This window comes from Muscardinus avellanarius (genome assembly GCF_963383645.1).
Source record: "Muscardinus avellanarius genome assembly, chromosome: 7".
NCBI classification, from domain to species: Eukaryota; Metazoa; Chordata; class Mammalia; order Rodentia; family Gliridae; genus Muscardinus; species Muscardinus avellanarius.
This window is the reverse complement of record NC_137793.1, coordinates 49,784,288-49,809,547: the sequence shown is the minus strand read 5'-3', so window position 1 is coordinate 49,809,547 and position 25,260 is coordinate 49,784,288. Positions and strand designations below refer to the sequence as shown.

The following is a 25,260-nucleotide window of genomic DNA, read 5'->3' as shown; positions in this document are numbered from 1 at the left end:
AAAATTCAAGAGAGTGACCCCAGTTTATTTAAACTCACATGTAAATTTAATTTTTCTCAAATCAAAAGAGCTTGTTATTCAGAATAATTTCATTTAAGACATTTGCAGGGCAAATATGCCATCATAAATCTTATTCTGAATAAAAACAAAGTGCTGAATGATAATTACCTGAATCTTTTTTTAGTACTTTTCACTTATTTAAGTTAAAAGAGCCCTTTTTGTGGCATAAGCAAATCTCAAAGAATGAAAAAAAAAAAAAAAAAAACAGAAGGGGAGGATATGGGAGGAAGAAAGGGAGGGAAGGAAGGAAGGCTGAGTTAACTTTCAGTAAGGGAATAGGAAGCACTGCATCTTTTTGTGTTTAACTAGGGTGACAAATAACTGAGAACAAAGTAATTCATGCAAGTTATCTTTAAAGGTATACATAAGCTTGAAGAAAGAAAGAACACTATTACTGACCTTGATACTACAGCAGTAAATAGCGTATTAAAATACCTTAATTGTTCTAGATGTCTAGATCTGGCTTGACAAGCATCATGCCACTGACATGCTTTAGCTCCTTTTCTAACTAAAAATGATTTGCAGGTCAATGACTGAATATTCCAAAGTGACTTGTTAAGCTGTGTGATAAAACTTTGAAGTTAAATTTAAGCAAATTGTCAACACCTAATCACACCATCGGCACAAGCAGGACAACGCTGGAGCAGCATGAAAGGTGGGTCACTTTAGAGTCTTTCTTTTACTGCATGATATTATTAAGATGATAGACCTAAATTTCAACTGGGTTAATGAGTTAGAATAGATTTGTTTCCCAAATTTAGCACACAAAAATTTTGGTGGATTAGAGAAAGAAACCTCAGACATGAAGGAAAGGAAGGAAAAAAAAACAAAAAAGTTTAAGCTGGATAGCTAACCTGTACCTCTAGAGACTGCCATGCTACAAGAGTACTTTCATAAAATGAACCTTGTAACAAACTTAAGAAAACAGTGTTTTGAGTTGAAGTTGACCAACTGCTGCATAGAAAATATGCTAACATACAACAGTCAAGTTTAAGCCTGTGCATAGAGAAGATAAAGCACTTATGGTAGCTGCAAATGGTAACAAGTCCATAAGGTTTGTACTTTGTATGACCTAGAGTGGGTCCATAAGAGGGAAAACTGTAGTAGAAATGGCTAGGAAAAAATAAAGTGGAAATGGGGAGAAGCGTAGAGAAGCAGCAGGAAAAAGCCTTCAACTGTATAAAATTTGCAAACCAATAAAGTATAAAGACACAACTGAAAAAGTTAACTGTCCCAACACCCAAGAGCAAACAAAACCAGAATGGATTAAGCCTTTGGTGGACAATTTTAGAAATTTGAATATGACAATACATTTCTCAATAATTCACAAACAATATATTATATAGTATATTTATATTAAATACTGAGAAAATGATTCTGTAACTTTGATGCTTATAATGCTTTAGCCAATGAGAGCACAATGATATCAAGCTAAATGAATGCTGGTGTTAACACAACAGTGCTCATATGAAACAACTGTTAACATTTCGTGCTTCAACAGTGTTAAAATAGTCAAATTATCATCTGTGAAGTGAAACAAAGGTCTCTAGCTTCTCTGGGATGTGCCCTTTATAATATATTCTATGATTCACGATGACACGAGCAGCCAGACACTGCAATGTGGTATGATTTATGGGCTGGATCAAATTTCTAGCTATTTCCTTCTCATCCAGCAAGTCACTGGCAGTTTGTTTGTGCAAGTTTGTGGCATCAAAATGTGCACCTGATTTAATAAGAAGATTCATAATATCGGGATGGTTGTTCAGAGCAGCGATATGTAGGGGGCTGTTGTCATCGGAGTCTCTGACGTTCACATCAGCACCACATTCTATCAGTATCGCAGTAACTTGCAGAGATGGAAATTTACAAACAGGGTATCTCCCCACACATGTAGTATTCTTGTCCACAGCCAGATGAAGAGGGCTGAAGTTATTCTTTCCCCTTGGATGCAGCTTAAGAAACCTGTAGATAGTCTGCTTTTTGAAGTGGTCCTGTTCTAGAGTACAAGGAACTTTTTCTAACAAGCAAATTAAGTGCAAAATGATGGAAAGAGCCTTATTTAATTGTAATGGGTCAGCTGGACATTGAGTTTGTTTGATAGCTCGCTCTATTTCAAGGACGCTTTTGCACAGTATGCCCATAAGATCATCAAATGTAACAGTAGTACCCAGTAGGCCTTTAGCCCTATCCTGTAGCATAAAGGAGAAGAGTTCTGCAAAAGAAAGTAAACTGCTGGCAGTCATTGGGCTTAAGGGGTCCAAATTGTTCTGCTGCATATCCAAAGCATACTTCCATAGGTTGATGCATCGCTTGAAATTTCCAGAGTCTGCATAAACAGCGCCTCTGTATCTAATATAGTAAGAGGTATCAGGATGAGAAGGACCAAGAATACGTTCTCTAATTAATAATGCCTGCATCCTCATCTCATCAGGATCAGCAATAAGACCTTCTAGCTCTTCTGCACTATTTACCTCCTTGGCATAATCGTAAGCCATTATTAGTGTCTGTGGTACTGGTTTACTAATTATGTTAGTTCTATCACTGTACCTCATGTTCATTGCCTTTTTCCAGTATTTCAAAGCCCCAAGGAGATCTCTTTTTTTGTCTACAAATGTAGCTCCCAGAAGCTCTAGTGCATTGATACGTTCTGTCTTGCTGGTCTGTGCATGGTGTGTCAGAAAATCCACAATATTTGTGTGACCCGTCACACTTGCTGAGAGAAGGGGAGTCATTCCATAACCATCCTTTTCCATCTTGGCACAATACATAAGAAGCATCTTCATGATGTCCAAACTTCCAGATTCTGCACAATCATGCAAGGCAGTATTACCTTAAAGAGAGGATAACAAAAAGAAACAATTTGAGAGATGAGGATATAATGTACTACACATATGTACTTTAGAACTAAAGAAAAGAAGGCAACTCTAAGCTGTCTCTAAGTAACAGATACTTTAATTAGATTATGAAGGAGAAAACAATTATCCTCAGTACTTAAAACTAGAGTCTGATATACATACAGCAGCAGCTGAAGAAAATACTTGTTAACTATTGAAAACTTGATCCATGGTTTCTTGGTCTTTTTCATTTTAATGTTTTCACTATTGTATTCTATGTAATGTAATACAATGTAATGTATTCTATGACTAAAAACAGATGAAATAGAATTAACCAGTTATTCTTAGTTTTTATGAGTCACTTAATTTTCTGTATCAAATTTCACATTTGCAAATAATGAACCTATTTATTTATTTATTTATTTATTTATTTATTTATTTAGTGGTACTGGGATGGAACCCAGAGGCATTCTACCTCCAAGCTACTCTCCCAGCCCTATTTTTTATTCTTTATTTGAAACAGTATCTCAGAGTTGCAAAGGCCTCACTAAGTACCTGAGGCTATCTGCAAACTGATCCTCCTGTCTTTCAAATGCCGGTACCAGCACGCCCGGCTAGCTGAAATTCTTTATTAAAAAAAGATCCCATAAGAAAAATAAGTCCACTAAAATCTGAAAAATATGTGGGTGGTTCAGTATGAACTTTAAAAGGAGACATCTGAAGTGTCCTTTCATAATAGATTATTTCCATTGTAATTTAATTTTTAAACATTCTTTTTAGATGTACGAAATGTTCTAACTCTGTCCCATTCTTCCCACACATAAATTAAAACTGACAACAGGCACTGGCATGTTGGGGAAAGCCTGGATGAAGTATATTAAGACATTATAAACATCAGGCATTTTTAGCTAAATAAGTTTAATGATAAACATTTTCCTAATTATCAGAGGAAAAATTATCATTCAGACCTTTGATATTTACATAGAATCTTTACAGAAAATTTCAACAGTGAGTCACTTTAGCCTTGTCTGTATAAAAGAATTAACATAACAGGCAGAGACTTCCATTATTAGACTTACTTGCAAGGCTGGCTGGCATCTGAGAACTTGTAAACAGTTCTCTGCACTGATATAAAACTTTCACTAAATGATAAAGGTGGCTCACTACATCCTCTGTACCCATAATGCATGTTTAAAACTTGGTTTCCTTCCACAGCCTGAAATTTTGAGTGTTAGGCAAAGGTTGCCTATATGACCAGCCCTCAATAAAAGCCCAGTGGCTAAGTCTGTCATGGGTATCCCATGAGACTTCATGTGTGTTCTCATGGATGAGGAAGTATATGCTTCTTGTGACCCTTCTGAGAGGGAGAGTATAAGAAAGCCTATATACATAACCAAATTGTGATAATCCTACATATGAGTACAATTGTACAGCAAGTCACCTCCAAATATAAGAGATGGTCTGGGGGACCCCAGATATACAACATGCATACCAAGAAGTGGTTTAAACCTGAATACTTCAAATAACAAACCCACTTTTTATTTAAATTAGAAAAAAATTATACATTAGGACTTATCTTTTCATAAGTTTATCCTGTTTAGTCTACCATGATATCCACAAGAACTACTTAATTATTCTGGATTTGTTTATTTTTACCCAAAATTTCAACAAATTATTCTGGATTTGTTTATTCTTACCCAAAATTTCAACAATCAAAATGAAATAATTTCTGATAAAATGTTTTAATAATGTGGAAAGTAACCAAGCATTAAAAACTGACTAGTCCCTTGTTTAAAACAATTTATATAAAATATGACTACCACACCAAATAAAATTTTAAAACTATTTTGGGTTGAGAATCCCTACTATTTCCATGTTTCCAAGACATAGACAATATAAATAAAAAAAAATCTTAACAACAACAAAAAAAGGCTTAGTTGGCATTCTTCTCTATTTAGCATAACATAAAATAATGAGGAAGAATGCAGCAAGTCAGGGTTTTTTGTTTTTTGATTGTTTGTTTGTGTTTGATGGTACTGGGTATGGAACCCAGGGGCCTTCTACCTCTGGGCTACACTCCCAGACCTATTTTTTAAATATTTTATTTGGAAACAGGGTCTCACTTAGTTGCTGCGAGCCTTACTAAGTAGCTGAGGCTGGCTTTAAACCTGCACGATCCTCCTGTCTCAGCCTCCCAAGCAGATATGTGTGGGGGATTACAAGCATGTGTCACCACGCCTGGCTAAAGGTCAGTATTTATTTATTTATTTATTTATTTATTTATTTATTTATTTAGGTGGTACTGGGGTTCCTGGAAAGCCTTATACCTCTGGGCTACACTCCCAGACCTATTTTATATTTTTTATTTGGAAACAGGATCTCTTAAGCCAGCGAGGCTGGCTTCGAACCAGAGTGATCCTCCTGTCTCTGCCTCCCAAGCACGAGGATTACAAACGTGCACACCACACCCGGCTAAAAGTCAGTTTTTAAATTAACAAAATTTCTGTATTCCTGAATTTATTTAAAAAATGCAGAATCTTCAAATGTATACTTTGAATACGATATCATATAGAAAAATAATGTGACTAAAAAAAAGAGTGAGGAAGACTTTTACAGCCAGTAACGGTAAGGTAAACACTCTCCAATTAAGAACAAGATGAAAAAATGTAGCTTTAAGATTTTCACTGGTATAATTTAAGAGACAACAGAGGACAATACAGAGGGGAAGAAAACTATGAATTAAAAACAGACAAGCCATCACAGGAAATGAAATAGAAATTAATAAAATAACTCAGGATCACCAGTACATATAATCAAAATGTTGCAATATAAATACTACTTAGAGGAAGATGTTATAATAGGACTCAAATCACTTTTTACATTTATTTATGTAATGGTTGGTAAATCCAATCAAAAATAATAAAGCCGGGTGTGGTGGTGCATGCTTGTAATCCCAGCATTTGGAAGGCAAAGCTCAGCTACTTAGTGAGGCTCTTTGCAACTCAATGAGACCCTGTTTCAAAATAAAGAATAAAAAAAATAGGGCTGGGGGTGTAGTTTGGAGGTAGAATGCCCCTCGATTCCATCCCCAGTACCGCCAAAAACAAAACAAATCAAAACAGAAAACAAGAAGCCAGAACACACACACACACACACACACACACACACACACACACACACACACACGAAATAAAAAGCTGACAGAAAAGCCCATCAAGGCATCTGTTAATAAAGTTATCAACACAGATATTTAAATTAACTATGCTTAGCATGTTCAAAATTTTTTGAGAATTCAACAAAAAACTAGAAATTACAGAGTATAATCAAATGAACATCTAAAACTGAAAAACCCAATGGTGGCTTTAAAAGTGGATCATACACAGATGAATACAGAACTAATAAAATAGATAAGTCAGATAAAAATGTATAAAAAATAACGTATGAAAAAGCAGAAGGCTCTAAGAGACGAGGAAACAATTCCCAAAACATCAATATACTTAAAACTAGAATTCTACGGTAAGAAAAGAGACCAAAAATAATAGTTTAAGATGATAAAGTCTACAAATTCTTTTAGTTGATTAAAGATTATAATAGAAATTTAATAAAAGGTTTTACAAACACTAAGATAGATAATAAAAAGAAAAACACACTGAGGTACACCACAGCAAGTGTTGAAAACTAAGGTGATCAAAATATCATATTTTTTACCAGAGAATGGGGGAAATTGCTTGGAAAAGAACAACTAGACCATTAGATCAACAGCAAAGTTCTCATCAAGAACAACAGAAGCCAGGAGACATGGGATGATACTTAAAAGCTGCCAACTTGTAATTCTATACCCACATCATGAAAATTTGTTAAATAAGACCTGTGAGTTATAAAGAAATCTGGTGTGTGTGTGTGTGTGTGTGTGTGTGTGTGTGTGTATGTTACTGGGGGTGGAACCCAGGGGGGCTTTCTACCTCTGGGCTATACTTCCAGACCTATTTTATATTTTATTTGGAAACAGGGTCTAAGCTGCTGAGAGCCTCACTAAGTAGCTGAGGCTGGCTTTGAACCTGTGCAATCCTCCTGTCTCAGCCTCCCAAGTGTGAGGATTACAACTGTGGTCCACCACGCCCGGCCAGAAATCTGTAGTAGCATGGTTATGTGAAATAAAGCTTAGTCTTGGTTGCAAGGATACACGTGGGATATGCTATGAGATACGGATTTTAAATAACAGAAATGTTTCCCTGCCTACCTCGTTTCCCATTGTTTCTGATATGAACAATTCTCTGAATCTAACACAGGGAGTGGCAAAGGCCAGTGTTTTAGGATTTGCAGGTCATACAAGTTCTGTTGTAACCACTGAAACTCTGCCAAGTACAATGAAAGAATCCATACATAATATGTTAAACAAAGACCATGCCCAGCCATTCGAACTTTTTTTTAAACTACTAAAAAGAAAATGTAAAAAGCACTCAGGTGTTTTTCTAAATGAAGATGGTCCTGGGTCAGTGTGCCAACACCTGCTATAACCACCCAATGACATTATCAATACCTCCCTCTCACACACATTCTGTTTTAGCTTTACATGTTTCTCCCAGTGCCACTTCATTTCCACTTCCATGCCTCTGCACTTGATTTTACTATAATGCAACTTTTTCTTAACCTTTTCTTCCTTCAAGTTCCTAGAAATTTCAGCTACTCAAAGAGGCCTTCCTAGTTATATCAATCTGTCATTTTGAAAATGCCTGGTGAATAAATGTACCTTTCACCATGGTAGATATTCAATATTAAAATATACTATTGTAGCATTATAAATACCTTACAGCTTCACAAACAAGGTTCCTACCTAAACTGTGTGTTCCTGAAATGTAATACCTTTTATTATGTTTCTTTTATATCCTGAAAGCAAGTAGCACACTGCTAAAGCTAAGATAGATTCTAAATTTTTAACTCAATACCACAAAAAGTTACTAAAACTTAGCTTCTGAGTACAAAGTAAGTTCAAAACCAAAATCAGAAGTCGTTAATTAACAAGTATATATGTATAACCAGTATATTCCATTCCCTGGAAGGACATAAAGATAAGTTTTTAAGTTACAGCCTGGAGCATTTAAAGTTTGGGGAAAAGAGGCTTAAAATAAAGAAAAGCATAATTTAAAGTGACTGTAATTTTGTCATTTTTCCAACCCTTGTTATATATTATATACTTCTTTTATTTATCTTTTTGTGTGGTACTGGGGATTGAACCCAGGGGTGCTGTACCAGTGAGCTTCATCCCCAGCCCTTTCTAGCATTTTTAGTATTCTTTTTAGCAATGATGTTACATTTTACATTTATATATGGTATTTGTATTCCTAGATAAAGAAAATGTCTCAATGTCTGTTTACAAACTTTACTTTCTTTAATGGTATATCTATGTTTTAGTTTCTGGCGTTAATCTGACTTTCTATATATAAACACTTAATACGATAGCCAGGTGTCTGTTATATTTACTGTAAATATTTTGCTCTATCAGTTGTTTCATTCAAGAGTGTTAGATATTAGATACACTCTTATGTACTAAATATAATTTCCTTGTGAAAACTATTAACACCTAAATATAAAAAATGAGTTATAGCTGGGCAAGTTGGCGCACATTTGTAATCCCCACGCTTGAGAGACTGAGACAGGAGGATTGCACAGGTTTGAAGCCTGCCTCAGCTACTTAGTGAGGCTCTCAGCAACTTAGTGATACCATGTTTCCAAATAAAAAAATATAAAATAGGTCTGGGAGTATAGCCTGGAGGTAGAAAGCCCCTGGGTCCCACCCTCAGTACCTCCAAAAATAAATAAATAAATAGATATTGAGTTACTATATTTTTGTGACTGGTTTATGTCACAAGGAATTAGGACATTTAACTTCTGCTAAGTAACATCACTAATTTATTGGTACATATTGGTACATATACAACAAATGCTAAAGATACAGTACAGGCATTTCCCCTACATTTTAAACCCCTTAAAAAGTTCCCATAATACAGTAATTGCTCTTCCAGATTGATTTTCATCACCACATCATTATCCCTATTATATCTTCTTTTTGTATTCTTAAAGGATGATACAGAAAAATTGAACACAAAGTTCAAATATGTACACAATGGAATTTTGCTCAGCCATAAGGGAGAACAAAATTATAGCATTTACAGTGAAATATCACACAAAAAAATAAGAAATCAAGCCGGGCGTGGTGGCACACGCTTGTAATCCCAGCATTTGCTTGTAATCCCAGCATTCATTTGGGAGGCTGAGACAGGAGGATTGTGGTTCGAGGACAGCCTCAGCAACTTAGTGAGGCACTCTGCAACTCAGTGAGACCCAGTTTCAAAATAAAGAATAAAAAATAGGGCAAGGGGTGTAGCTCGAAGGTTGAATGACCCTGGGTTCCATCCCCAGACCCGCAAAAAAAAAAAAAAAAAAAAAGAAAGAAATCAGATGCTTTTCTTAATGTGCAAAATATTAGGGAGAAATAGGTAACAGGAGGAACTCTACATGAAGAAGGGATCCTAGGATCCTAGGGAGGAGCAATGAAGGTGACATATCTGAGGAGATAAGAGGGAGGATAAGGGAAACTCTTTAAAGCACATGATGTACTTAAACATATCAAAGTCAATCAGGAAGCCAAGCATGGGTAGGTGGGAGGGAAGGGAAGGAGCTAAAGAGTTTGGGTAGGGGCTGATTGGGTGATGTGTGCATGTTTTTCTCCACAAGTTTTTTTTCCCCATTGAGATGTATGACTACAATCCACCAATAAAAATTACTTATTTGGACTTCCGGGAAGATGGCAACCGAGAAAAGCGGGGCTTAAGAGCCCTGCTAACAACCAATCTCCATTACCACAAAATCAGCGCCTTTCATAGCCAGAAAACACCATCACCAGAGAAACAAAAAAATCACCAGGCTCCAGAGAGAAAGCGGACTGAGAAGAGCTCAGAGCCACACAGGAGATACACCGGCCTCACGCCCGAGGATGCGGCAGCAGCGCCATACTGCCGGCGGCAGCGGCAAATTCACCGGACGGCTACAGCAAGCCGAGGTGAGCCGCTGCGGAACAGAGAGGCGGGATTTCTCGCCGCAGGTAAAATCTAAAGCTCCCAGTGGCTGAGCTCAGCACACGCTGCAGGGATTCAGAGTGGAAATCAAAACCAAGAAGAAATAAGCCAGCCTCACGGCCGAGGGCGTGGCAGCGGCGCCATATTGCCACCGGCGACAGCAGCAGAGAATTCACTGAGTCCAGTACAGCTACATCTGCGTACTCAAGAACAGTGAGTCAAATTGCGGGCCACAGAGGAGAAATCCCAGTACTGTACTCCCTGAGACTTGACCCAGTGGGGGAGTGGTGGTGGCAGAGACATCACACCATAGGAGAATGCCCAACCTGGCACCCCCCACAGTCTAAAGCATCCTCTATCGACTCTCTGGGTCGGAGACTCTGTGATACAACCCAGTAAAGGAGTAGTGGGGTCTGAGATACTATAGACTCGAGATCCAGAACACATTAAGTGAAGTCATAGTGACCCAAGGGAAGAACCCAGAGAAGGCACAAACTTCCAAAATCATAGGAAAGAGGAATAATACTAGAGCAATGAATGCCCACAACCCCACAACATCAGAACCCAATAAAACAGAAAATCAGAGATTTCTAGAAGATCAAATCAGGAAAATAACTGTAGAAATAATAGAGGTGCTTCGAAAAGAACTCAGAGAGAGCCAAAAAGAGATAAAGGATGCAATTAATGAAGTAAAGGCCTCAATTCAAAGCACGAACAACCGATTAGACCACATGGAGAACAGAATCTCGCTCTTAGAAGATGATCATTTCAAAAATGAACGCATAGTTTCTAATCTAGGAAAAAATATCCGACAGCAGGAATCTGATATTGAAGAAATATAGGCCCATTTTAAGAGAGCTAACCTAAGAATAATTGGAATAGAGGAGGGAAAAGAAAGTGAAACCAAAGGGATCAACAATCTCTTCAAGGAAGTAATAGCAGAAAATTTTCCAAACATAGAGCAAGAGGTTGATACACAGGTCCAGGAAACTTATAGAACTCCCTTTAGACAGGATCAGAGAAGAGGTTACCCACGCCACATAATTGTCAAAATGACCAATGTGGAAGCCAAGCAGAGAATCTTAAAGGCAACAAAAACAAAGGGCCAAGTGACATTCAGAGGCAAACCAATTAGAATCACTCCAGACTTCCCAAACCAAGTCATGAGAGCCAGAAGGGCTTGGAGTAACATATTCCAAACTCTGAAAGAAAACAACTTCCAGCCAAAAATTTCCTACCCAGCAAAACTTTCTATCAAATTAGATGGGGAAATAAGAAGCTTTCATGACAAATTGAAACTGAAGGAATTTATGTCTTCAAAACCAGCACTAGAGAAAATACTCAAAGAGATCAACTACAAAGAAGAAATAGGTAACACACACCAGAACCAGAGAAATAAGATTTTCCATCCAACAGACAACTAAGATTGGTTATCTGTGGAGATTCATTATTTATGTTAGTCTTTTACCTATCTCTAAATGGTATTGTTTGCCTTTATTGTTAATTTTTAGGATGTCTAGTTGGAATATTAATATACTTTCAGATATAGCATTTGGAAATATTTTATCCCATTCTATTAGTAACTGTTAACTCTGTTTACATCTTCTTTGGATATACAATATTTTTTTTTTTATTTTTTAGGGAGTTTGTATACTCTTCTGTTGCCTGTGCCATTGAAATCATATCCAAGAAATCACTGCCAATTTCAATGTTGTGAGGTTTTATGACCCAGATTTTCTCCTAAAAGTTTATAGTCTTAAGATTTATATTTAGGTCTTTTATCTATTTTGAGTTAATATTTGTATATGGGATTAGGTATGGGTCCAATTTTATTCTTTTCCATGTAATTATTATTTTTCAACAATATTTAAAAGATTATTATTTCCACCACCAAATGTTCGTGGAAACCTTGTCAAAAAAGGGAAGAGTTTAGCTCTAGGCTTGTATTTAACTCCAATGGTTTATATATCTGCCTTTATAACAGTACTACACTGTTTCAATTATTGTAGCTTTATATGGTTTGAAATCAGAAAATATATATCTTCTAGCTTTGTTCTTTTTCAAGATTGTTGTGGGTATCTAGAGTCCATATTCCATATTAGGATAGATTTTTTTTCTGAAAAATAAATATATAAATATATGATAGTTTCACCCAAAAAAAAAAGAAAAGAAAAAAAATATTCTCTGGTAAGAAAGAAAGTAAAAAGAAATATTGAAATGTTATCTTTAAGTCATCAAAAGCTTGGTATCAGACAAATGAAACTTTTATGTGAGATTATCATTTTTAAGTTAGGATAAATTGCTATAATAATAGATGTCAACCACTAAGCCAAACATGGGAGAGAGGGATGGGGAGAGAATGGGGTGGGGATCAGGTGGGGGCTGACTGGGCGATGTGTGCATGTATGTCTACAAAAGTTTGTATCCCACTATGATGTATGAATACAGTGCACCAATAAAAAATTTTTTTAAAAAATTACTTATTTTAAAAAGGCCATCAGGCATCCAAGATCAGATTAGAGTAGAATATTTAGCATTGGGATTTAATAAATTTACCTTCAGCTAAGGTAAAAAGAAAGCAAAGCAGAAAATCTAATTGTATTATACCAGTCTCAAAAAGTTTATATAAATAAAAAAATATTCTGGCTGTAATTTATAAGAAAGAAGTATATGATTTCTCAAAAGACTTACTGATATATGGACATCTCTTTAAAATCAAGATAAGAAACAGCATCAATTATCAATTCAATTAAAGTATTTCTGTGGAAAGCTAAAATATTATGATATAAATATATTAATTTTCAACTATGTAACAATGCTAAAAATCTTGAAAGAATGAAAAGTAGCCATATTCCTTGTTATATATTTGGGATAGTTATCAACCATGGGTAATGCTCATGCACTAAAGCAAAACTATGTTCCTCAAGAAATATTTTAGTATAAATCTTCATTGGTATAAAAAAAAATTTTTTTGGCAGTACTGGGGATTGAACCAAGGGGTATTCTACCTCTGAGCTATACCCCCAGCCCAATTTTTACTTCTTTTTATTTTGAAACAGGGTCTCACTAAGTTGCAGAGGGCCTAAATAACTGAGGCTGTCCCTTAACCAGGATCCTCTAGTCTCAGCCTCCCAAATGCTAGGATTACAAGTATGTGCCATCATGCCTACCTGATGCTATTTTTTTTTTTTTCTTTTGGTGGTACTGGGGTTCCTGGAAACCCTTCTACCTCCGGGCTACACTCCCAGACCTATTTTACATTTTTATTTGGAAACAGGGTCTCTTAAGCCAGCGTGGCTGGCTTCGAACCTTCAGGACCCTCCTGTCTCCACCTCCCAAGCACGGGGATTACAAGCGTGTGCCACCACGCCCAGCAAGCTGATGTTAATTTTAAAGATACTTGTCTTTTTTATTCTTACTTATTTTCTATGTGTGAGGGGATACTAGGGCATTCTACTTCTGAGTTACATACCCAAGTTCTATTTCATTTTTTATTTTGAAACAGGTCTTGCTAAATTGTTTAGATTCGCCTCTCAAGGAATGGGATTATAGGAGTACACCATATGCAGCTAACACCTGTATTTTGATACATAAGAGAGAATCTATGTTCAACTAAATTTTTTTTTCTGGAAGCACAACTAAAACATAACATATTTTAGACAAGAAAGAGTTTTAAGCATAATAATGTTCTATATCCAAACCAGGTGTTTTGATTCTTACTGAATGATAAATAAGGGACTGCAACTGTTATACCAACTAAATCTTTATAAAAGAACTTTAACATTTATAAATATCTCAAGGTAAGATTACTAAAACTCACCAGGATCAGGATTAACTAAATTTCTAAACTACCCAAACATGGGTGACACATTTAAGTGATTTTTCAATAAAACAAAATGAACACAATTTACAAAATGTCTACTGTAATTTAAATTGCTTTTCTAACAGTAAAAACCCAACAGATTTTGTTGTTTGTAAAGTCCTCACACAGTTAACACTTGTATATATGGGTGTATTTAAGTCAAATAAAGCTGTTTTTAAAAGTTTAATGTACAAAAATCACCAAAAAATTACAGTAAAATTGGTAAAACAGACTCAATTGATCTTGGGTGGTTCCAAGTGACATCTACAGTGCTGGTCCATGAAAGTAAAAAATTAGAGGAGAAATCTTATTTTCTGGTGTGCCATAGATTTGCTACTTCAAATATATAAATTTAAGCCGGGCTTGGTGGTGCATGCTTATAAGCCCAGCACTTGGGAGGCTGAAACAGGAGTATCGCACAGGTTCGAAACCAGCCTAAGCTACTTGGTGATGCTCTCAGCAACTTAGTGGGACCCTACTTCCAAACAAAAATATAAAATAGGTTTGGGAGGATAGCCCGGAGTTATAAAGCCCCTGGGTTCCACCCCCAGTACTGCAAATAAATAAATAAATTAATTAATTAAAAAACAAATATATAAGTTTAAGGTTAGTTCACAGCCCTGTTTGACACCATAAAAAAATTAAATTCCATCATTCCTATTTACTCTAAATTTAAATATATGCTGAAACAAAAATAGTCTATTTTTACAACTAGGGTGCTTAAAAGTTGAATTGAAGTAACTCCGTGAACATATTGAAAAGCCTAATGAATAGTATACTTTAAATGGGTGAATAGTAGCCGGGGGTGGTGACACATGCTTGTAATCCCGGAGTATCACAGTTCATGGACAGCCTCAGCTACTTAGTGAGGCACTCCGCAATTTAGTGAGACCTTGTTTCAAAATAAATAATAAAAAAAAGGTGGGGGTGTAGCTCGGAGGTCCCAATGCCCCTGGGTTCCATCCCCAGACCCAACAACCCCCCCCCCAAAAAATGGGTTAATAGTCTGTGAATTATACTTTAAAAGCTTATTTATTTTTTCTTTATTTTTTATTTTTTATTATTTTTTGGGGTGGTGGTGGTACTGGGAGTAGAACCCAGGGGCTTTCTATCTCCAGGCTATACTCCCAGACCTATTTTATATTTTATTTGGAAACAGGGTCTAAGTTGATGAGAGCCTCATGAAGTAGCTGAGGCTGGCTTTGAACCTGTGCAATCCTCCAGGATCAGCCTCCCAAGAGTGGGGATTACAAGCATGCACCACCACGCCTGGCCTTAATTTTTTTTTTTTTTTTTTTTTAGTGCTGAAGACCAAACCTAGGACCCCAAGCTTGGCAAGCACTCTACCACTGACTGAACCACATCCGCAGCCCATTCAATAAGACTTAAAAGATCCACTTAATATCTAAATACTTGAATTTATTTATTTATTTATTTATTTATTTATTTATTTATTTATTTAGTGGTGATAGGGTAGAACCCAGGGGCTTTACTACCTCCGGGCTATATACTCCCAGACCTATTTTTTATACTTTATTTGGAAACAGGATCTCACTAAGTTGCTGAGAGCCTCACCAAGTAGCTGAGACTGGTTTCGAACCTGTGCAATCCTGCTGTATCACCCTCCCAAACACTGGGATTATAAGCATGAGCCACCACACCCGGCAATACTTGTGTTTTTAATAAAGGATATGTTTTGATTATAAGAAGCAGACATTGAAGGATCTTATAACAGATTTGTCTAGAAACACATAAAAATAATTATCTCTCCTCTTCAGCCTGCTTGGCACCAATCCACTTTTGCCTAATTTTGAAGCTGGGCTGAACTGAGTTTAAAAGAGGTGCGTTAGTAAAGATGGAGGCAGGAATATAGTTCAAATATACAACAATGCTGTTCCAAGTATTGTATTCCTGTATAAGTAATTTGTTATGGGTGGTGAGAGGAGTAGAAGGAAAAAATTTATATCAAAGGAGTACCACTCCACTCTGAATGTTTCCCATGTACAGTCTTGTCAAAGGAGATACTTGAGGACAAGAGTTTATAAAGAAGGAAAAAAGCCTAGTCTGGCATCTTGGAACAAAGAGCTGAGGAGGATGTTACTCAGTTTTAGAAGAACCTGGATTCAATCCCCAGTATTACAAAGAAAAAAGACAAATTACAAGATTATTTACCCTTTTTTCATTAATTCTTGTATGAGGCACTGAGATAGAAATATAAAGAAATTTAACAATACCGGTCCTTGAGCTCACAACAAAATTAAATGCTAAAAATATATGTATCCAAATAGCTTTTGAAATGCGTCTTGATATAAAGTAGAATTTTCAAAGTTAAAAGCATTGAAGCTAAGGGATAAGGCCTAAACAACTAGTATCTGTAAAGTGCATCTAAAGATTGAAAACAATATTACAATTCAGACTGCATTATGATTCCTTACCTAGCTATTCTAGTTCACAGACTCACTATTCAATCACAAATAGAGGGGGGAAAAAAAAGAGAGATGTTTTGTTCCAATTTCCATCCATAGAACTGCTTTATTTGTGCCTTTCATTACCTTTCCACCATCTGTAACTTCTACCACATACATGCCTGATATATCAAGAGCATCAATCTCTAGAATGCCAAAGGCTTCCTGAATTTTAAGCCATCAAATTTAATCAACAAAAATCTGATAAACATGAATCTGGTGAGAGGAATACATATACCTAATAGTGAGTGAGTGTGTGTGTGTGTGTGTGTGTGTGTGTGTGAATGCTGCTGCCACTAACTTGGAAAGAGTTTAAGTAACCAGGATTATTTACTCATTCTCACCAACCTCAGTTCAATTCAGCAAAGACTCACGATTCAAACTCTTATCTCCATGGATAGAGAATCACATGAATATTTCCCTGTGTAACTCAATTTATATATCATAGAGCTTAGCTTATCCAACTAGAGTTCCAAGTTTCCCTAAGATTATAGACAAATATGCCAAAAGGTAAAAGAAGTAAAAGAACTAACATGGAACAACTTGAGATTTAGGATCAAAATATTAATGGATTAAAAAATAAATTACTCAAGCATTATTAAATCAAAATAAAATTCCTCCCCTTTTTTACTTTCCTCTGCAAGTAGGTGTTGAGATAGCAAAAAGCTGAGAAGAGTTCTCAAGAAGAAATAGCCGGGCGTGGTGGTGCACACTTGGGAGGGTGAGACAGGAGAATCATAAAGGTTCAAAGCCAGCCTCAGCTACTTAGGGAGGCTCTCAGCAACTTAATGAGACCCTGTTTCCAAATAAAGTATAAAAAATAGGTCTGGGAGTATAGCCTGGAGGTGGAAAAGCCCCTGGATTCCACCCTCAGTACCACAAACACACACACACACACACACAAAAAAAAAAAAAAAAAAAAAAAAATTAGAAGAAACAGCCAGCCAGGCGTGGTGGCACATGCTTGTAATCCCAGTACTTGGGAAGCTGAAACAGGAGGATGGCAGGTTCAAAGCCAGCCTCAGAAACTTAGTGAGATTCTTAGCAACTTAGTAGAGACTGTTTCCAAATAAAATAGGTCTGAGAGTGTAGTCCAGAGGTAGAAGGCCAGCACCATCAAAAATAAATAAATACGTAAGTAAAAACAAAAAACAAAATAAATCACAGAGAACTTTAGTTTTCAGCACTATCAATTTTACTAAAGTACTAAAGTAACCAATCTACCATGGCAACAATCATTATCTTAGTCTAAGTACTCTCAAATAGTACTAAAATACTAAAACAACTTATAATAATAATCACTACCTTGTCCTAAGAATACCAACAGTTTTAATTTATGAGAGTTTATTGAAAATTCTTTTACATTTATAGTGGGGGAAAACAGAATTTTTTAAAAACATTTCCCTTGACTAAAATATATTCAGACCCTAAAAATGCTTAGACAGCTGATAATGTCTTGCCTTTGCTTTGAACCACTACTTCAGTAAGTGAAAGGAGGGGGTGAAACTTTTTTCCTTTAAGTACTGGAGATTCAACTCTGAGCTACACCCCTATTCTCCCCCCCCCCTTAATTTATTTCTTGCTTTGAAATACAATCTCGCTAGGTTGCTGCGAATCTTGCTATATTGCTGAGGCTGGCCTATAACCTGCAGTTCACCTGTCTCAGCCTCCTAAGCACTGGAATTACAGGCATAAGCCAACATGATAGCTGAAAAACATTTTTTTTTTTTTGGGTGGTACTGGAGGTGGTACCAGGGGCTTTTCTACTTCCGGGCTATACTCCCAGACCATAGTCTAAGTTCCTGAGAGCCTCACTAAGTAGCTGAGGCTGGCTTTGAACCTGTGTCATCTTCCTGTCTCAGCCTCCCAAGCACTGGGATTACAAGCATGCACCACCACGCCCAGCTGAATTTTTTTTTAAAAAACTGGCAAATATAGATAACTGTGCAAGTAAGGTGATAGGTATACATGTGGTCCAGTGCATTCTCTTTATTTGTATGTAAGCCCATACAAAAACAGACAAAACAAAACCCTTCCCAAATTAGCTCTTTCTCACATGTCTTTTAATACCATTTCTACTTGTTACATGCCTACACAGACTTCTCTTTTCTGATCCCCTACCAAATTCAACCCATTACCTCTCATGTTTTACGGTTACTATCTTATTTTGTTACTTCACATCTTTATGAATCTACTTATTTCTCAACAAAATGGACCATAAAAGTGCTTGCCATCAGAAGCTTATAATTTTTCCCCTCTGAAATCCAACTCATTTTATTCAACAAGCTCTTACCAATACCCACTATGGACCAGAGATAGTCTTCCTAACACATGGGACAGAAACACCAGCCTTAAACCTTAAAGCCTCACAATGTAGTAGAACTACAGGTAAATGACTCACAATGTAGTAAGTAGAATGCAGTTAAACCTTAGTTATTCCTATGCTTAGAAACTTTTGCTGGCTGTTGCTACATGAAAAATAAAATTAAACTCCTTTACCTATAGAATTCAATGTCCTTTTATAACCTAGCCAGGTGTACTTTGGTCCAGATATGCCTACTTTCCAATTCCTGGACCTTCCAATCATATTTCTTTTCTTTCTTTTTTATGCAGTACTAGGGATGGAACCCAGGGGCATTCTATCTCCAAACTACACCCCCAGCCCTATTTTTTATTCTTTATTTTGAAACAGGGTCTCACTGAGTTGCAAAGGGCCTCACTAAGTAGTTGAGGCTGGCTACGAACCGCAATTCTCCTGTCTCAGCCTCCCAAATGCCACCTCACCTAGCTCCAATCATAATGTACATTTCCTTAAACCTGGAAAATTGTATAAAAACCCCTGCAAATCTGAGCCCCAACAATCATTTTAAGAACCATTTTCTACTTTCTCCACGAAGAATTACAAAGTCCTACAACATATGCCTTTAGTAGTTAACAATTATGATACCCTTTCAACCTCATATCTTCCGAAATTTTCAACATAATGCCTTGCCTACAGAATGCCATGTTAACTGTCTTATTACCAATTTACTTAATTCCCTTGAGTATCTAAAATGATTTACCCATGAGTGAGGACAGAGTGTCTTCTAGACCCAATCTCCTACCCGACCTAGAGAACAAATGTTACTGGTCTGTAGTTCTAAATCAAGCACTTTCAATTCCTGGTAGAATTTGTATGTAAAGGCAGAAATGAAGGATTTAAATAATTAAATAACTTCACTTCAGATCTCCAAAAACCTATTACATATTGCTTATAAACCTCTTTCTCCAATCAAATCTCAAAAGCAGGGAATCAAGTACTGGACACATCTTGTCTTACTCATTGTTGTATATCCTATGTTTAAAGCCTGGCACACTGAGGAACTCAAGAAATGCTCTATCAATTAATGAATGAATTCCACATTAGGTTGAATTAAGTTTAAAATGCTAACAACCTGTTAAAAAGTAACAGAAAGAGGTTAATAATATTTTCATCAGTCAACTGCCTATTAAAAAGTAATGGAATGTAGAAGTCACTGTGTACTTTGTATTTAAGCAGACAAAAACCCAATCTATTGGCTTTTTTTTTCTTATCAGTATTTCCCATTTTCTGGATGGGGGTAAAAATGTGGAGGAAATTCTTCTTACTACTATATTATATAATTCAGTGTCTGTGCCTCATCTCCAAGTGCTCCCAGCTTTTTGATTAGCCTTAAACAAACTCCAAAGAATCAAGTAGAGAAAAATTATTAAAGAATCATATCATCAGATTCTGAGTGGAGGAGGGTGCATAGATACTTGAATTCATAAGTATATATTCATAAAGAATCACTCAGTATAGAAATTAAATGCACCTTGAAAAGATAAAAGTACTGCACATAAAGTGATAAAATCTACATATCAATCTATATAAAATTGAGGCTATCTGAAACAACCTTTGGTATGTAATTGTCTACTCATAGTATGTGTACTTGTTTTATTATTTATTTATTTATTTATTTTGGTGGTACTGGTGTTCCTGGAAGCCCTTCTACATCTGGGCTACACTCCCAGACCTATTTTATACTTTATTTTTGGAAACAGGGTCTCTTAAGCCAGCACGGCTGGCTTCGAACCTCTGCATTCCTCCTGTCTCCGCCTCCCAAGGGCGGGGGGATTACAAGCGTGCCCCACCATGCCCAGCCGTGTACTTGTGTACTTGTTTTAAAAGGTGTACATATTAGATATTGATACTGACTTAAAAATGACTAAATTATCAAATCACTTACCATAGGGGAGCATACATGCACTCATGTATAAAGTTGTATGATGGTGGTAATAAGGGAACATTCTTCTGATATCACTCAAAGGTAACCAAATATTGTTCACACTTTGTCACTTAAAATACAGTTCTCTCATACACTATTTCTTCAGAAATATATACAGCAACTTTGACGAAGGGAATAGTACTCAGTCTCATCTCTCCAATGACATAAGTTTAAAACATACTCCAAATTTGTTTATTAATAATCTAAAATGATGAAACCATCTGATAAAGACCCGAAACAAAAAAATCCTACAAGCCTAAACATGCAGCCATCCCTCTGAACCCTTCTGCTTCTCCTTATTTCAAAGTATTCCTTATTTCAAAGTATTAACATGGCTAAACAGTAGTTTGTTCTCTTAAAACAGCCATTTTTGAAAAGTATAGTGTTAAAAAAATAAGTCATGCTGTCTTTTGATCTAACAACCTACCTCTAAAGATAATTAAGAACAAAAACATCTGTAAGAAAAAATGTTCACAAACATTTTTTATCATATTGAAAAAACAGAAGCAACATAAAACTGTTTAAAGAGCTGTAATTGGCCGGGCGTGGTAGGCAAGTTTGTAATCCCAGGATTCGGGAGGCTGAGATTGGAGGATCGTGGTTAGCGGACAGCCTCAGCTACTTAGTGAGGCCCACCGCAACTTAGTGAGACCCTGTTTCAAAATAAAGAATGAAAAATAGGGCAGGGGGTGTAGCTCGGAGGTCGAATGCCCCTGGGTCCCATCCCCAGACCCGAAAAAAGAAAAAAAAAAAAAAAAAGAGAGCTGTAACTGATAGTAAAAATAACATCAAGGTAAAAAACAGGTTATAAAATAAAACTGCATACATATGTCTGTATGCAAAATTCAGAAATACCTTTGGAATGATTATCGCTGAGAGGGGATTTTATGAGATTTTTACATTTGCTCTAACAAATTTGAGAAAAATCACAATGATCTTGTTTCACTTTTATAATGAACATACTATATTCAGTAAATAATACTCGAAATTAATGTAGTACCCAATAAATGTGTGGTTTAACCTCGCTGAAAGGCAACCCAACACCAAAACAATTATAAACACACATCACTTTAGTTCAGCAATTCCAAACACAGGTATTTATACTGTAGCTATTCTCACACAACCCTACAGACATTTTGTTCCAGAATGTTAACTGCAGCACTGTTAGCACAGTGCAGGATATAAAGCCTAACTGTCCATTAATGGAGAACAGAAAAATTATATGAAATACTGTATAGCCATAAAATACAAATAAGGTGGCTATGTGTGTTGGAGTTGAATAAGATCCAAGATAAATGATAGTTTAAAAATAGAAAAAGTATGTATCAACCAAGAATGAGTTGGAAAGAGGGTAAGTATGCTTACTTACTGTAAAAAACTGTAAAAATAAAAAAGGTTTCCCATGGTTATGGTCTAAAAATCAGGGATAACAAGCCTTATTTTTCATTGTAAACACTGTAAATTTGTATTGTTTGAAAATGTTTTAACATGTACGTATGCTACTTTCACGTTTTAATACCTTTTTAAAATTAGGTAGCAAATTACTTTCTCAGAAATTTAGATTTATTTAAGGAAAACAGATTTAAGACTCAAAATTACATTATCTAAATTGTTGCTTTTAAGTGTTTAAAAAACTCTATAAACTATCGCTTGCTGCTTTTAGCTTACTTCAATAAATAAAAATTGCACACAATTTTAAACCTATGGTCTCCCAAACAAAATCTTTACATTGTTGTTAGTCAACAAATTCTTATTTAACACAGTCCTTGTTTTGCTAAGTATTGAAACAGTTTTTAAAAATCTGTTTGCTATATCTAATAATATTCTACAAAAAAGGATTTTCTACTGACCACAAATAAATGTGGAATCAGGGAACAGATATTCTCCTTTTCCAGTGATATTAATCCTTTCAGGTCAGTTTGGCCTAGACCTCCCTGATAAAAATAACAAATGAAATGCCCATGTAGAACAAACAAGATGATGACTCAGTAAATATATAGTTTCTACTTCGAGTGTGTTCAAAAGAAAAAAAAAAGCTCAAGAAAAAAGTATTACTTCTATAACTACACTCCTAAATAGAGTACATTGGAAATCTACTCAGATCAACTATCACTAACATGCTCTGTACCTTTGGGGAACCAAAATCTCTGAAATTGGTACTCCAAATACAAAAGAGAACATGCTGCTTACCACAGAGGTCTTTTTTTAAAATCACATTTGTTCAATGTATTATCAAATATTAGAGAAACACTCAACAAGGGAACACCGGATTACTTAAAACAGGCCTGTCGATGTTAACTTACACAACACCAATGCTTATAATTATGTATCAAATTTCCTCAAGTGGTAGACACTTAAAAAATTAAAACAAGTTGAACTCACCTTTAACACTTTTTCTATTAACATCTGCCCCCTTTTCAAGTAAATACTGAGCAATCTCTTTATGTCCTTTGTAACACGAAATCATCAAGCATGTATGCCCATGCCGGTTTGACACTTCCAAATCAGCTTTGTGTTCTACAAGGTACTTCACTATTTCCAAATGGCCATCAAAACATGCAGCTCGTAGAGGAGTCGAATTGGTTAGGGTAGTGTTGTTGACAGATGCTCCATGATTTAACAAAGACTGGACCACCTTCAGATGTCCTGCTGCTGAAGCGGCCCATAGAGGGGGGGCCCCCTCAATGGTTTCGCCATCAAAATTGACGGAGCCTCCGACTTCTATGGAAGCACTGCACTGCTCTAGGAGGAATTCCACCATGTCCAGATGCCCATACCTGGCAGCCATCAAGAGTGGTGTGGCCCCATTTGTTTTTTCTGAGATCAAGGAGGAAACCTCCTCTTTGGACTTGCTTGCCAACAACTTGGTGAGAAGCCTGAGTTTCCCATCCCGCGCTGCATTAAACACTGCTGTCTTCAGATCCATTTAGGTCCAGTTGAGAGGCTGTGCTTTATCCTTCAAAGCAAAGCTCCAGCTTAACACTATCGATGTAGGAGAGTTACAGGAATCAAAGTTCAGTGTTAGTCACTGCACCCCAGAACGGATATAAAACCTCGGATAGTATGTTCTGTCCTATTTCCTTCCAACATCTGACCACCAGACCACCACACTAGGGGAAGAAAAAAAAAAAAAAAAAAACAGTAGTTTAGGTTTTCTTAATTTCTATCTGTGAGAAGAAATGGAAAGAAAAGGCCATAATCATAATTTAGGGACTATTCTGTTGCCGCCCAACACCATTAGGTGGGTGAGGAATATACAAAATGGTTTACACAGAACCCAGATGTTTTGGTGGGAGGCCATCTCTAATCCATGTGCAAAAAATTTAAACACTTCACAGGCAACTCGTTTTCTCGCCCCCACCTCTAACCAGCCAAGCTTTGTTCTACTTTGCTTTGCACACGCCCAGGGAGAGTACAACCAAGAGACTGAGGCCGCGCGGGGTGGGGGGTGTCAGAAATGTTCCTGTTTCTTGATCTGCGCAGGAGAGTGGGCCAAGGGCGCGAGGCGGGGAGGCCTCAGAGAGGCAGAAAGCGTTTCGGGCACGAACAAAAAGGTAGGAGACACCAATCCTGGGCCAGCTAACACCAAAACCTTACCCGAAAGGTTCTCTATCCTTTAAAACTACCCAAGGCTCTCGGGAAATCTGGTAGCCACGGACTTCGCCCGCCCCATTTTGCCCCCCCCCCAACCGCGAGTTCCCCAAACCACATCGTCCACGTAACCTCGCGCGAACTCCCAGCCCCGCGGCCGCCGGCGCTACCTGCCCGGCGAGGCCTCCCCGCCGCCGCTCGGGCTCCGCCGCGCCTTCAGCTGGAAGCCGGCGTCCCCGCCGCCCGGGCCGCCCTGCTCCGCCAGCGGCCGTACAGCTCCCCCATGCCCCGCGCCCGGGACTGAGCCGGGCCGCGCCGCTCGCCCCGCCCGCCCTCCAGTCGGCTCGGGCTGCAGCGGCTGCCGCGGCGGAAGGTGTAATGGGCTGCGGGCCGGGGGCCGGACCAGCAGATCACGGCTTCACATCACTGACGCGGCCGCGGCGCCATTGGGCCGGGGGAGGGCGCGGCCGCCGTGAGCAACCGCCTAGAGGCGGGGCGGGCGCCGCGGCCGGGCGGGGGCGGGGCGGGGCTCCGCGGAGGGCGCGCCTGCGCGCGGCGGTGGGGCGGGGCGCCGCCAGAGGGCGGGGCGAGGCCGCGCCAGACTCAGAAGTTACCAAAATCTCGCGGACTCTCGGCCTCTCCTATTTTCTCGCGATGTCTTTGGGAATGATGGGTGGGGGATGGTGGATAAGCGACATGGCTGAGGAGTGCTTGCGGGTTTACTATCCCAAGCGCTAGGGTGCTCCCAGTCTCTTTTCTTTCTTTCTTTCTTTCTTTCTTTCTTTCTTTCTTTCTTTCTTTCTTTCTTTCTTTCTCTTTCTTTCTTTTTTTTCCAGTACCTGGGATGATACCCAGAGGCATTCTACCCCCGAACTACACCTCCAGCTTTATTTTTTAGTCCTTTTTTTATGTTTTTTTTTTTTAAGTTGAAACTTTATTACAAAATTATAAAGCAGAGCTCTGTAACAAAAAAAAAAAATACATATTCGGGCTTAACACCCAAGTCAATCTGAGAATCTTAATATAAGCCACTTGAAGTAACACATTCACATCCAAGAGATTTCAATAAATTTATACAATACATAC

The 25,260-nt window shown here is 37.5% G+C and overlaps 1 protein-coding gene across 1 annotated transcript; it reads right to left on the bottom strand.

The window, feature by feature from the left end:
* Window positions 1-1,580: 1,580 nt before the first annotated feature.
* Window positions 1,581-23,509, bottom strand: FEM1C (fem-1 homolog C; the record flags this gene model as incomplete). Its single annotated transcript, XM_080699511.1, has 2 exons — window positions 1,581-2,890; window positions 22,966-23,509. 2 exons carry the CDS (start codon window positions 23,507-23,509, stop codon window positions 1,581-1,583), a joined length of 1,854 nt encoding a protein of 617 aa, XP_080555637.1.
* Between the last annotated feature and the right edge of the window lie 1,751 nt (window positions 23,510-25,260).